Source organism: Taudactylus pleione, unplaced genomic scaffold (genome assembly GCF_031769625.1).
Source record: "Taudactylus pleione unplaced genomic scaffold, aTauple2 ptg000019l, whole genome shotgun sequence".
In the NCBI taxonomy this organism is placed as follows: domain Eukaryota; kingdom Metazoa; phylum Chordata; class Amphibia; order Anura; family Myobatrachidae; genus Taudactylus; species Taudactylus pleione.
The window spans coordinates 8,399,059-8,413,972 of NW_028284421.1; the positions used below are offsets into that span (position 1 = coordinate 8,399,059).

General features: G+C 42.7%; 1 protein-coding gene across 2 annotated transcripts in view; it reads left to right on the forward strand.

The window, feature by feature from the left end:
• Positions 1 to 14,914, forward strand: part of LOC148540319 (neuronal acetylcholine receptor subunit alpha-7) — a 252,249-nt gene that overhangs the window by 192,110 nt on the left and 45,225 nt on the right. For both annotated transcript variants that reach the window (XM_088443254.1, XM_088443263.1), the window contains one exon: positions 5,757 to 5,836. In XM_088443254.1, the coding sequence (XP_088299380.1) occupies positions 5,757 to 5,836 (80 nt within the window). The remainder of the gene's footprint in view (positions 1 to 5,756; positions 5,837 to 14,914) is intronic.

Below are 14,914 nucleotides of genomic sequence, written 5' to 3' on the forward strand. Positions count from 1 at the left end.
AATTCTCAGATCCGCTTTGGCTGAAGACACAGCACAGATCACTCCTGCATCCATCTCTGAATCAGACCCTTAAGCGATATCGTCTAGTGTGTCCCCGGCAGGGTGTGCTCAATGTCGTTCATGACATTGAGCACACCCACTGAACGATATAATTTATGAATAACTATATCGTTCAGCGCCGAGCTCTCTCCCCCATTCCCCAACATGTAGCAACCTGATGATATCGTCAGGTTGGCCTGCGTGTTTACCCGATGAACGATAATGACGAGAGAGCAAGAAGAGCACTTTATTTAGCACAAAAGCACCTATTTGTCTAATGCAGTTATTGGATCTCATTTGTGGAACACAGTGTATTCCTAGTACAAAATGTATTGCAGCCAGTAATGAATCCATATGGTCAGCTCAGGGCTGTTTTTAGAAAAGAGACACAAGAAGAATTTGCCTTTGACCTACCATTATATTTATCAATGGGAAGTCAAAAGATTCAGGGCAGGGGTTGGATTTCAGCACACTACTGACTTGGAGACACTACTCCTTTGGACTGGTCCACGATCATGCCTGTGTATACATCAGTCTCTGAAAACTTTGTTTTCTTTGTGTATCTGCCAAAAGCAGGAGGACATTGAGCTCAGGGCCTGATTCAGACCCGTTCGCTAGGATGCATTCGCAGTTTCGCACGCAGCCATCAGCAGCCAAAGTATCAAAGTATGCAAATCTCGCGATCACTAGCAAGAAATTACAACGCCGACTATGACTTGCCATGCGATCGCAGTATGTATTTAGACAACCACCAACCTGACACAAGACACCCACTTTGCCTTAGTAACATACGTCATCTCCAGGAAGTGTATTAAACAATTGGTAACATGGAGTAACATCGGACCCATACGCAGCACTTGTGGCTGACCTTACCTTACCGCAAGCACTGCGAGTGCTGCTGTGTGTAATTCAGCCATGTGACATATATGCTGATGATGCATCTTAATTATGCACGCCCCTGAAATGGTGTTCGGATGCACAGAAACGCCTGCGCTCGCACCCCCCCCCCCTTACCATCGACCACCCCCTGTCACCACCCACAAATGGTCATGCTTGCGGAATGTCTTTATACTGGGTGCGAACGCTTCACGATCGCATGGACTGGTTCGCGTACGTGCACTGCATCTTGTATGCATGCGCAGATTGTAAACATCGTCAGGCTACGTGCGAACGCAGCCTAGCGAATAGGTCTGAATCAGGCCCTCAGTTCATTCCCAATGGGTAGAAGACTGAACAGCATGGCTCAGCATCCAGGACTGTGCATCAAAGTTACTTGGACAGAGATGATGGTAATATATAGGAGTGTGTAATTTACAGTTTGGTGAACCCTCTGGTATTGTTGCATTTGTGCTATTACTGTGTGCTAGGTGTGTTTATACGGTATATAATGAAAGGGTGCCCTTTTTAACCACTATTTGCATACATAGGTGATTTATTTAACGCACGTAGAGGTACCAGGAAGGCCGTGGGGGACTCATAAGGATGACCTACTGTACGGGCGAATAAACATTACCGAGTATCCACGCAATTACAAAAATCAGTACTGGGCATGAGAGAGTTCTCTGTTTTCTTAAAGAAAATGAACAAAACACTGGCAGGAGATGGATGTTTGCTGATAAAGCCTCTGTGTAGATGTTTCTTATTCTAGTCAAAAATGTATTTTGTGGATGTACAATGCATAGATCCATAATATCATGTATCAAGTTGATGGCACAATCGTAATGCTCATGGGGTGGTAGTGTCTTCACTTTTGACTTGCAGAACATGTTTGCTTATATACTGTATGGTATGGAGAAATACAAGATCCACAAAAGCCAGAGGCTTGGAAGAAATTGGTTTACGTTTTGCTTGGCAATGACTGAAACAAAAATTGCCCCAAGAAAGGATTTGTGTAGAATCACAGTACAGTGAAGGAGAATAAGTATAAGCTTTTTTTCAGAACCACAAATAATAAAATGTGTAAATAAAGAAGAACTCAGGGCCTGATTCAGCTTCAGACGGAATTGCAAAGCTGCTTGCAAGCAGCTTTGCAATTCCGTCTGTGCAGATATGGTAATGCAGCAGGTGGTATGATGCTTCCTGCTGCATTATGTATCCGAGTTGCGTTATCCAATGCAGCAAGAGGATACTCTGCGGAACATCGGCCGGCTAAGGTGACCCATGGGATCACACGGCTGGCCGCCGTAGATGAGAGGAAGAAGCTAGGAAAACAGCCGACAGAGATCCTGACTTCTTTCCATCCCCCCAACAGCGACGACACACCTCCGTTTTGGGAAATTGAGGGCATCGCTGCCCCCTCCCCACCCACAAATGGCAGCAGACTGTCAATCACTGCCAGTCTGCTGCCAGTCTCTGTGTGGGATCGCAGACCCATTCTGCACATGCGCAGAACGGTTCATGCACCTGCGCAGATTCCCGATCATCTGCAATCGGCAGTACACTAGAGTAAGGCCCTCAGACTCCAAGAGTGAAAGGAATAGTTTAGAAATAGAGGGAACTACTAAAACTTAAATAAATGGTTATGAAAACTAGTAATTTTTCTGATATATAGAAATCTTGAATTACAACATATTTAGCAAATTTTTCTGCGCCCTTTGAATCCAAGTAATAGGTAAAGAAGTTGTAAAATATGGCAACAGGACTTTTAAATTGGAGATTTAGGGCCTGATTCAGAGCCACTCGTAAGCGGCAGCTCGTTCGCTCCGAGCGATGTTTGCCCAACTGCGCATGCGTACGGATCGTTATACGCATGCGCGAACCAGTCAGTGCGGCCGAAATTCATGTGCTCGCAAAATAGCGAATGCCTGATAATTTGAGTGACAGGATGAGGCGTATGTGGGTAGTAACAGGGGAAGGTGCTTGAAAACGGGGAGTGGAGATCCGATCGCAGGCGTGCTTAAAGGTCAAAACGGGCGTTTTATGGGTGTGCATAATTAAAAAAGCAGCGTCATTGACCACGTCACTGGGTTGTTTTTAAGCCAGAACTGCTCGCAAAATTATGGTAGCAAAAACCAACCACAAGAATAGCGAGCAGCTCATACCCTGTTCGATGTACTCGATTAATCTAATAATTAGCGGACATGACGTAGGATACGAGTGGCCAGGGGGCGTAGTTTCCCAAAAAACGACCGCAAGTTTTGTTCGCTTGTTCAGACCTAGAGGCGTGAACAGACCGCAAACAGCGAACGGTTCATTTGAATAGCCACCCCTATTTTCTGAACGAGCGAGCGCAAATAGCGACCGGCTCTGAATCAGGCCCTTAGATTCCCTAGAATCGCCTCTTTAAATAGTAGAGATGAGAGGTTCAGTTTTTGAGAAAACCAAACACACACAATCTTTGTAGTTCTGAGTCAAACGGAGTCAGTGCGGAATCACTTTGGAGTTCTGAGTAGAATCGAGTCCTGACTTGGGTCTTCTCGCAATTTGGAACTCTGATTTTTTTTTTAAAAAGTCTCTTGCGTGTTTTGGATTGTATTTAAGTCTCTCTCTCGTAACTTAAGGCGCTGTGAGGGGGTCAACATTGACTGGAAATTACTGGAAATTAATGTTATTGATGACCAAAACAACTCCAAGTTACATGATTTTAGATGTTTTTATCAATTTTGTATAGGAATCCAAAACCAAAACTGAATCCAAACCAAAACACTTGAGGGTGGTTTTGGTAAAATCAAAACCTTTGACCGTGGTCTTGGCAAATCCAAACCTAAAACACAAGGGTCCGTGCACATCTCTACTAGATAGGTGCTTCAGTTTCTAATCCTCAGAGTCAGCTGATGCTTAACATGGTGAGAAACAGATCATAGTTGGGGCAGTCAGTGCAAGACAACAAAGTTTAGGAGCATGCAGTGCAGATTCATGGGGGGGTTTATTTACAAAGTTGGGCTGTAAAACCCAATACTTCTGTACGTGATTATGCCCTATATTTAAAAGGGCAGTGCATTTAGTAGCAGTGTCTTGATAGTAAAAGAACTGCCCTTATAAATATTGGCCATAAACACGTACAGAAATTATCAATGGCAGCAGCAGCAGCACAGTTTTTTACTCACATCACTGCCTGTGTCTCAGACTCTACTCACTGAAGCAGCCACACTATTGCTAACCGATGGACGCTGCTCCTGCACCAGACAAGTCCCTCCCAGTCCTCCATGTCCGCTGCCCGGGAGGAGTAAGACTTGCGAGATGATGACATCATCTCGTGAGAAAGCTAACTCTGCAGACTGCGGGGGTGTGGTGGGTGGAAGGACAGTGTCAGTGAGTGACACTACAGTCTGCCCCGACACCTGCACCCCTCCCACGACCGCTTGCCCGGCCACCTGGATTTTTTCCCGGGGAGTTTTAAGAGTTACAAAAAAAAAAATTTGCACGGTGCCATGGGTTGCTTTTTGGGCTGGTGAGCCCCCTAAGCCAATGGGCCCCATAGCAAGAGCACCCTCTATAGTTGTGCCACTTACTATGTGGTATAGTGTGAATTGAAAGTGTCTCTTTAGAAACATTAGGTCAGAGGCAGTCAGTGTGGTACCTTGTCCAATAGCTGCAAATATTGACCAATCACCCTGCACCCATAATGATACTACGCCCATGTATATCACCCCCTAAAGTGGCATATATGCTATATAAAAAAAGGCTGAGCAGAGAATGCATGGCCTTACACTCATAGTAAACTCTGACCATGTTTCACTGCCCATTATATGAAAATAAACCTGCCTTATAAACTCCCTATGTGCTTCCTTTAATTCTCCTCTTAGCAGCATATCTAGATTACAGATCTATAAGTAATTTGAAAATGTAATAACACTGACATTCAGATTAACTTCTAATGGAAAAGACAGCATCTCCTAGAGATTAGGACCACATCCAGCCTGCTGCTAACAAAGAATTAGTAAGAGAAGATCTTAGATATTTTCTGTCCAGGCCGATGTTCAAATTTCTATTTAATTTTTCCCTTCCTACACGTAATGGACTCATTTAGAATCAAGATAATTGCTGTATTCAATTAGCCTTCCAGGACTAAGTTTTTGTAGCATTATCAGCAGCAAGATAATGCCCTTCAGGGGTCTTACAGCTCTGACCTTTACATTTGAAGCTTTCCAGATAATGTTCTAACTAGAATATGCCATATCTTCTAGATAACATCTGTCCAGTTTTCTCCTGCTTGACTTCTTTATTAAATATAAATTTAATTGTGACGTTATCTGTCACATTTAGCATCAGGAAAATGTATTTGTTGCCATAGTGCATATTACGCTAACTAACTTATAAGGTAACAACAAGTTCACTTACGTTCAATAGGCTTGTCGTATAATATAATACTAAACAAGTACAATATACAAAATGAACAACAGCTAAAAAGTATGTGTGATGTAACATTTATTTTATTACAGCTGTATATTGGATTATATTGGATTTGCTAAGGTCAACAGTGGAAAACAGATCAATTATTTGCTTTACTTAAGCACTTTGTGTATCTCTGCATAAAAGAATATTTTAATCTCTCTAAATTGTACCCCTCAACAACACCCATTACTGAAAATGACAAGAGAGACAGGAAATCTGTAGGTAATACATGGTAAATGACGTGATTATAGTTTAAGAATTATGTTATACAGTCTCATTTAACACGCCATAGATTTGAAGAGACAGTTATACTGTAGCTTGCATTTTTTGTGATATATAATCACTGGCTGCCATTCTCTTACTATTTATGTTCTATTTTGTAGTGCAGATGAAAGATTTGATGCTTCATATCATACTAACGTACTGGTGAACTCTTCTGGATATTGTCAGTATTTACCACCAGGTAAGCTACCAGTTTATCTTTTATGCCTTTGTTATTTGATGCCACTTTAATTAGTGTTCTGTATATATAGAGAAGTTAGCACACAAAGAGGTGTATTTACTAATAGTCGTTTTTGGGAGATTATTTGTTGATTTTTTTTGTCCATGTTTGGCAGATTTTTGGTCGATTTTGTGTTTCAGGGTCTTATCGATTCCTACTTATCGATTCCTACCTACCTATACACTCTAAAATAATTGTCGCTGCTTAGCATTATGAGTCGCACAAGAAATAATTGCTTTCAGACTTTGATTGTGGTTCCAAAGCACAAAAAGTTATTATTCAACATAAAACAGATAGTTACACACTGTGATCTAAATACAATTAGCGCAAATAAATTATACAGACCCAAGGTACAGTCGTTACATATGCATGCACTCTGGATCCAGATCCCGGCATCAAAGAAGAAACCTCAGCCAACAGCAAAGAAAGAAGACCGAGATCCAGTTTCAGAGAGCTCACATATATACCCTTACAGAGATAGGCAATACAATAGAACAGGTTGGCATGATTCCATTGGTTCTTCTTCCTGGTTCTTCTGTTACAGTATAGTTCATAGGTCAGTTCGTATGGTCACAATCCAGCCTCCAACAGCTCTTTTGTGTCCACTTTCCCGTTGTATAATAAATCTAAGCTGGCTACATTTTAATATTTAACTCTCTATGGTCCATAGTTTGCAGACACATGTTGCGATCTCCTCACCAATGATACCGGAAATCTGCAAAGACACAGTGGATCAGAACGACACCAAACACAGTCAGCTTACCATGTACTAAACCTTAGATATCAAATAACATTTATTTCACAACATTACTAATACTGAATAAACCTTGAATATTACACTTTAATGCTAGGGAACCTTTTTATGTAAGTGTGCAGTGTGTAAGTATTGGGGTATTGAGAAAAGACACTAGTTAGCGTTGTGCGACTATGTTTTTGTGGAGTACACCATGGTACGTGTTTTGCTTGGTTGATCATTTTATATGTTTTAGTGACTGTCTGTATTTATATGATGAGGACTTTTACATCTTTCTATTGTGTGGGAATCGCACGACGCTAAATAATAGCATTGCCGTATGTACTTATAAAGGGCGAGATTTGCTAAAATGGCGCTGGGCAGCCAGTCGCAAAATGGCATCTCATTGACATTCACAAAATTACGTTGTGTAGATTTAATTTTAAACAGATTCTGTCTCAGCCAATTATCCGGCTTTGACAGTCCACCCTTTGACAGCAAATAATATGCTATCATACTCTGATTTTAAAATTAATTTTGGCTTACATTATGACATATTATTTAATGTTATATTATGGGATGGTACAAGGTGGTTCTTAAACCATCAATAATGTGTTTCTAGGAGGGGACATAAAACTACCCTTATATGCACACCGCGGATCATGGGAAAGATGTGGGGATGCACCCATCCTATAAAGGAAGTCTTGAGGGGGAATAGGGACTTACATTATTTAAGAAGTTTTAAAATAACATTTTAATAACACATTTCATGCAAGTCTAAATCTTATACATCATATGATGGTACCTTCTAGCTCAGGGTTGTAATGCAGTCCTACATTTACCTCAGTATTGATATTGTTACTACTGACCACCGTCATAATTTCATTCCTTTGATTCACCTTATCTCTACATTTTCCACATTTCAACACAGTAGGAACACACCTGACACATATGCCAATTACTAAGATGACAACCAATATAAGGATCAGGAGTTTACCTATGCTCGCAATCATTTCCTGGACAAACTCTCCTAGACCTGAGAACCATTTCACTGGGTTCAACCTAGAAACCCATTCCTCTACCTTCTACTCTACTTCAGCCACTGAAGCATTATGGTTCTTTTGAAATTCCCATTTTAACTGCAGAATTTCATCCGTCTTCCGGTCTATTACCTCTTTGGGATCGCTGGTATCGTTTGTAATGTAAGTGCAACATTTTACACCAAATTGGGTGGCCAAAGTTACGCAATACCCTCCAGTGACAGCTTGTAAGTAATTTAGCACTAGTCTATGTTGCACGAGTTCTTTCTTGTAAGCTTGCAACTCCTTACCTGTATACCTGAATGTGTCATCATACATCTCGGTGATATTATCTATTAATTTAGCAAGATCTTGGATATATCTAAAATTTAGTGTACCCTGAGCGATCCAATGCTACCAAAACTTGAAAGCCAGTTGTCTCATTAATTAACTGAGTGGCTTTATGCACATCACCAGGTATAGTATTTCTTTTGTCTCTGTGTTCATACTGTGTGTGAAGATATGGTGATGGTGTGTTTTTATGAATACCAAGCATTTCACCATGTGTAAGGGTCATAACCTCTGGAAGTACTCTTCCCAAATAGCACAAACCTTCGGAACTCGGAGAGAGCCACTTATACGTTTTCCTTCCACATATAAAATATACATCATCAGGGAGAACATAAGGAATAGAATGCATCATGATCATCCAACACATTTCCCTCACAAATTATCCTATCTCAGGTTCCTATCTGGCTAATACATGTTTCTGGTTGTATAAGCCTAGCACAGTACCCTTCTAGTATTCTGCCGACCATTTCTTTAGTGTTACTTAGTGTATATTTATACCGGAAGTGTCTTCCACCCGACCTAATTGTGCATAGTAGTTCATAATTCATAGGCTCATGATCAGCTCTTAGTGAGAAGGTCATCGTCTGGTTATTCCCCGTCACCTCCCAACTTCCTGGTTCATTGGAGTTGGTGATGTTCAAACATAAAAGTGTTTTATCTACCTGGTACTGGTGGAGTTTAAAATGGGGTGGTTTGGTGTTAAGAAATTTTCCATACAGTGTCTTCCCTTTTTGTAATTCTAAAATTTCAGAGATATTTAACGGGAAGGGCACTAATCCTACATTATACCGTCCTTGGGGCACATGAGAGCACACCCAACAGTCAGTTTGGTTCAAAATTTTGCCCACCATGGTGTGATATTCCTCTAGAGGATACCCACCCCAATACTGATTATACTTTGGTTGACACCGTTGGATGCATCTCTCATCAAATATGGACCCACAGAACTCACACATACAATAATCCTCAGACAATAGACCTTCACACTGTCTCCGAGTATCCAGAATAGCAGATCTCTTAACAATTACTGTACTGGGTTTGGTCAAATACTGCCCTTGTGACTGTATTGTTCCTTCTGCCGAATCTACTCCATTGATATCACCATCAGCTTCCCTCTCTGTCCTCTGTCCTCCGTCACAGAAACCAGAGATCCCGAAACAACCCAAGATAATGAGGACTCTGGGAGAAAACACAACGATAACCACAGCAGACCAATCCATTGCTGAAAACAAGGATATACAAATTTCTTTAGCTCAGGTATCTCACTGTAACCTTTAACCTTCCTGGAACACACTCGACAGGTCTATGTTATCTGTCTCGATTCCGCCTTGTTTCTCCACCGGTTGGTTGACCTTCTTACAGTGAGTGGAATGGACCCAGGTATCTCTCTCCGCCACCTTCAATGAAGTTGTACTCATCAGTAACACCTGATACGAACCTTCCCACCGATCAGTCAATACAAGAAATTTCTGATCATAACAAATTTTCCAGGTTCAACATCATGACAGTTTGATTCAGGCATATCATGTGACAACAATTTCAGTTTCTGCTGTTGCTGTTTTAACTGTTTACTCATTGTTATAAGATACCTTACAGTTACTTTGTTGTTACTTTTCAAGTCCTCCTGTGGGCTTATAATCAAATGAGATTGTCTTCCAAACAGTATTTCAAAGGGGGACAGATTGAGAGGGGGTCTAGGAGTTGTCCTGATACTATGAAGGACAAGTGGTAGTGCTTCTGGCCAACCCAGTCCAGTGTCCGACATGATTTTACTTAATTTGTTTTTAATAGTCCCGTTCATCCTCTTCACCTTGGCACTGGCTTGTGGTCGGTAGGGGGTATGAAGTCTACTATTAATACCCATCAGCTTACACATATTTTGGGAAACATCACCTGTGAAATGAGTACCCCTATCATTCTCAATAATTTTAAGGATACTGTATCTGCATGCAAACTCCTGAACAATTTTCTTGGCAGTAAATGCAGCAGTATTAGTGGCAGCTGGGTATGCCTCAACCCAATTAGAAAACACATCAGTGCACACTAATACATACTTGAGATTCCTGCAGGGTGGTAATTGGATGAAATCAATTTGTATTATCTGAAAAGGTCCGTCGGTCGGAGGACTGTGGGATAGTTCAGCAGGGATTGTTTTCCCAATGTTTTTCCTCAAGCAGGTCAGACAGGACATTGCTCTCTTTTCCACTTGAGGAGAAAAACCCAGTACACACCAGTATGCTCTCACCAATTTGCACATACCGTGCTTTCCCAGGTGAGTCAGAACGTGCGCTGCCTCAACCAGGCTTGGGTAGTACGCCTTGGGATCCACTGGCTTACCTTGTCCATCTCTCCAGAGTCCAGAGGACTCTTGCCCACATCCCTTAGATCTCCAGACTGCCTTTTCCTGAATGGAACACAAATTTTTCATCTCAATTAATTACAGGATATCAATCGTTTGAAAAGTCATCAATTGTTCAGTTGGTACATTCATTTTTAACCCTGCTGCCCATTTTGCAGCTTCGTCTGCCCTGTTGTTGCCCAGTGACACCGGATCATCCTCACATGTATGGGTTTTACACTTAATTACCGCCACTGCCTTAGACAATTGGATTGCTGTCAGTAGTCCTTTTATATGTCTGGAAAGTGCAATTGGTGTGCCTGCTGCTGTCATAAACTTTCTCAGATGCCATAGAGTGCCAAAATCATGTACCACCCCGAAGGCGTACCTAGAGTCAGTGTAGATATTAGCATATTTACCTTTTGCTAACTCACACGCTCTCCTTAATGCCACCAGTTCCACCACTTGGGCCGAGTGTGGTGGGCCTAGAGGTTCGGCTGCTATAACGTCCTCATCATTTACTACAGCATAACCTGTACATAACTCTCCAGTGTCAGTTTGTCTATGACAACTCCCATCAGTGTAAAATGTCACATCTACATTTCCTAAAGGTTTATCACGTATGTCAGGTCTTGTAGTAAAGGTTTGATTCAGATATTCCATACAATCATGTGCATCAATATACCTGCAGAACTCACCTTTTGCCAGCGGCTCACCTCTCTCCATCCTTTGTGCATCATGTTGCACATATGGTAAATACGTAGCTGGATTTAACGTACTGCACCTTTTGATGGTGATGTTTGCAGGTGCTATTAAGGCTAGTTCCCATTTTATGAACCTAGGCTGAGGAGACATTTCTGGTTTGGGCAGAGTTTAGCAAAGCAGATACAGCATGGGGAGTATAGACAATCATATCATGGCCCAAAACCACATCCTCACTCTTACTGACCAATAGAGCAGTTGCTGCTACACTTCTTAAACACGTTGGGAGTGATCTTGCCACAGTGTCCCATTGTGCACTGTAGTATGCTACGGGCCTACTGGCATCACCATGTTTTGGTGTGAGGACACCTGCTGCACAACCATCAGCTTCCGTACAATACAAATCAAAAGGTTTTTCATAATCAGGTATTCCCAATGCAGGTGCTCTTGTCAGACTATCCTTAAGATTAAGGAAAGCCTGCTCTGATTCCTTTGTGTGTATGACACAATCAGGCTTTGAGGAAGAGACTAAGTCCTGTAATGGGAAGGCCAAATTAGAAAAAACTGGGATCCACATTCTGCAGTATCCACACATTCCTAAGAAGGTACAAACTTGCTGTTGGTTCTGCGGCAGTGTCATGGTATGTATGGCTTGGATTCTGTCATTTGTCAGATGTCGTAACCCCTGGGTTAGGCAATGTCCGAAGTATTTAACCCTGGACTGGCATGGCTGTAGTTTGTCCTTAGCAACCTTGTGTCCTGTTTGCGAGAGATGAAGCAATAAAAGTTTAGTATCATTTAAACATAACATAAACAAATCAGAACATAACAATAAATCATCCACATATTGTTTTAGAACAGATCCATTGGCAGGTTGAAAGATTGTAAACAGTTGTGTATGGCTTGGGAGAAGATACTGGGGCTGTCTATGAAACCCTGGGGCAATCGTGTCCATGTGTATTGTACACTGTATGTAACAGCGAATAAGTACTGACAGTCAGGATGAAAAGGTACAGAGAGGAAAGCAGAACAGAGGTCAATGACAGTGAAATTGGTTGCATTTGGTGGGATCTGCATAAGAATGACAGCTGGATTTGGCACTATGGGAAATTGGCTCTCTACTACCTTATTAACCCCTCTAAGGTCTTGTACCAGCATATAACCCCTCCCACCAGTCTTCTTCACAGGAAAGATGGGACTGTTGGCTACACTTGCTGTACGGACTAAAATTCCCTGCTGTAATAACCGCTCAATTATGGGATAAACCCCTAACTCTACCTCCTGTTTTAATGGGTAATTTTTGGAGCTTGCCTACCACTTTTTAGATTTACCATTATGGGAGCTACATTTGCCATTAATCCAGTGTCCTGTCCATCCTTGGTCCAAAGTGAATCTGGAATTTGGGATAACATTCGATCTACCTGAGATGGGTTTTTACCTGGACCGGTAGAGTGATACATTATCCTTTGGGTAGTGTCCAACATATCCCTCACCTCGTATGCAACTCTCTCTGGGATATCTAGAAATATACCATCAGGGGTACAATATATGACACATCCCATCTTACATAACAAATCCCTTCCCAGTAGGTTAGTAGGAGCCGCTGCTGCCATGAGAAAAGAATGCCTGGTATGCAATGGCCCGATAGTAACATCTGTGGATTTGGTTAAAGGATAATGTTGCACTTTACCCGTTACACCCATTGCTGGTACTGTCTCACTGGTCACCTGTAAATTAGCGGGAGATTTTATCACTGATCTGGTCACCCCTGTGTCCACAAGAAAAGGATGTTTAGTACCAGCTACATCAACCATCATCACCGGTTCTTCCCTAGTACTTCCAGTTAATCTGACTATCTGTAGACTACAGGTATGACCTGACCCCTAGCGTTGACTTTCACTCTCCAGTACGGCATTTAAGGCCACAATCGGAGCTGGTGACTGTTGGAAATTTCCTGAAATCTGTGTATATCCCTTATGTGGATACCCAGGTACTCCCTGGTTAGGGGGTCCTACCTTCTTCACCTTACAGTTCCTACTTACATGTCCCATTTGGTTGCAGTTAAAGCACCTTTGTGAGTTGGGTGGGTGAAAGGGTTGCTGTGTGGATTGAGAGGTAGGGAAAGATTGTGGGTGTGGATAAGGATTTTGAGGGTAATATGGTGGTTGTGGATAGTATGGGTTTTGAGGCTGTGTGTGATAAGTGGGGTAGGGCTGTGGTGGTGGTGCAGGATTGGTGAGGGTGTGTAGCTGTGCAGGTACATGTGTGTCTGGTGGCTGTGATGTAACATTCATTCCTTCTAGAGCTTGAATACTAACAGCCATTAACTTCTCGCTCTGGGTCTCTCTCTTTTTGAAGATGTTTTTATCATGTTCAATAGCGGATTCCATGAGTGTGTCTACAGTAACTCCTCTCCAGCCAGGTAGTGAGGTCTGAACTCAGGTCTTTAGATTGTCTTTTAGACCATCCATAAATACTGTGATTATCATTCCCCTGTGATGAATGCTATCTTTAATATCCTCTATCCCAGTGTACTGGATGATAGCCTGCAGAGCTCGGTTACAGTAATCCTCTGCAGATTCACTCTCTTTTTGTTTTATGGTGAAAATTTTACTCCAGTTAACTACTACTGGAAAATATACACCCAATTGAGTTATTATACGGGTAATGTTACCTTGGTTATCCTCGTCTGTTAAGGGACTATCTCCATCCAATACACAATCCATGATAAACTTTTTCACATCGGTATTGTGTGGTAGACAAGCCCTTAACACCACTCACCAATCTTTATTGGTTGGCTCGTGAGCATTACCCAAATTTTTAAAAAATCTTTGGCATTTCGCTAACACCTTTTTAGGGTCAGGGAAATCATACATTATGGAATTTAGCTCAGCTCTTGTCCAAGGACAATGCATTGCTACCTCCCTTGTGGGCACTACACCGTTTGCATCCGCATTCTCATTTGGAACAGTTGTCTGGATGGGATGCAGACCAGCTGCACTGCTACTTTTGACCTTGTTACCTGGCTGGGGATTATGGGGGTCATTCAGACCCGCTCGCGAGCAGAAGTACGCTCGCAAGCGGGTTGATGTTCCCCACTGCGCATGCGCACAACGGAGGGAGCTCCGTCGTGCGCATGCGCGAGACCCGGCGAGCGACGGGCTCACCATCGCTCCGGGTCTCGCACCAAAGGGAGCGTGCTGTCGATGTTGATTGACAGCACGCCCCCTTTGGTGGGCATGCCGGGGGCGTGCCTGCCAGACGGAGGCGTTCCCTTGGGAACGCCTACCGTCTGAGGCCGGCCCCACTGACCACTAGTGATGTCAGTGGGAGTGATTTTGGCTCTGATAGAGCCAAAATCACTCCAGGGCTTGCGGCAGGGAGACCCTACCGCAGGGTCTCCGTCGCAAGTCCGATGGTCGCGAGGGTACAAGTTACTTGTTACATTTTTATGGGTTTTTACATCGACTGTACCTACACCTCCATCCGCATAGGGCAGTGGTGGTGAGCGTGAAACACTGGCAATGCCTTCCGCAATGCTACCTTGCCGTGTGTGCGCGATATTTTGAGGGTGTCATACTGAGTTCAGCGCCGCGTTTGCACTCTCCTGTATTGTGCTTGTGAGGCTAGTTTGCGTCGTGTGCACACTTTTAAGTCACGCATCCCCCTCATGCTGCCACAACTTTAAACACTCGTTATATTTTATCTTTTTCATTCGAGAGTGCACCATACAGATGCTATCTCGGACATTGTTCAATACCTCCTTATCAAAGCTACCAATTCTGGGGAACGGTCTAACACTCTTCCTCATCATTTTAAACCATACATCACAGTACCTAGTTGCATAAGCACCGTACCTCGTATGCATAATATGCAGTGCCGACCCAAGCGGTACT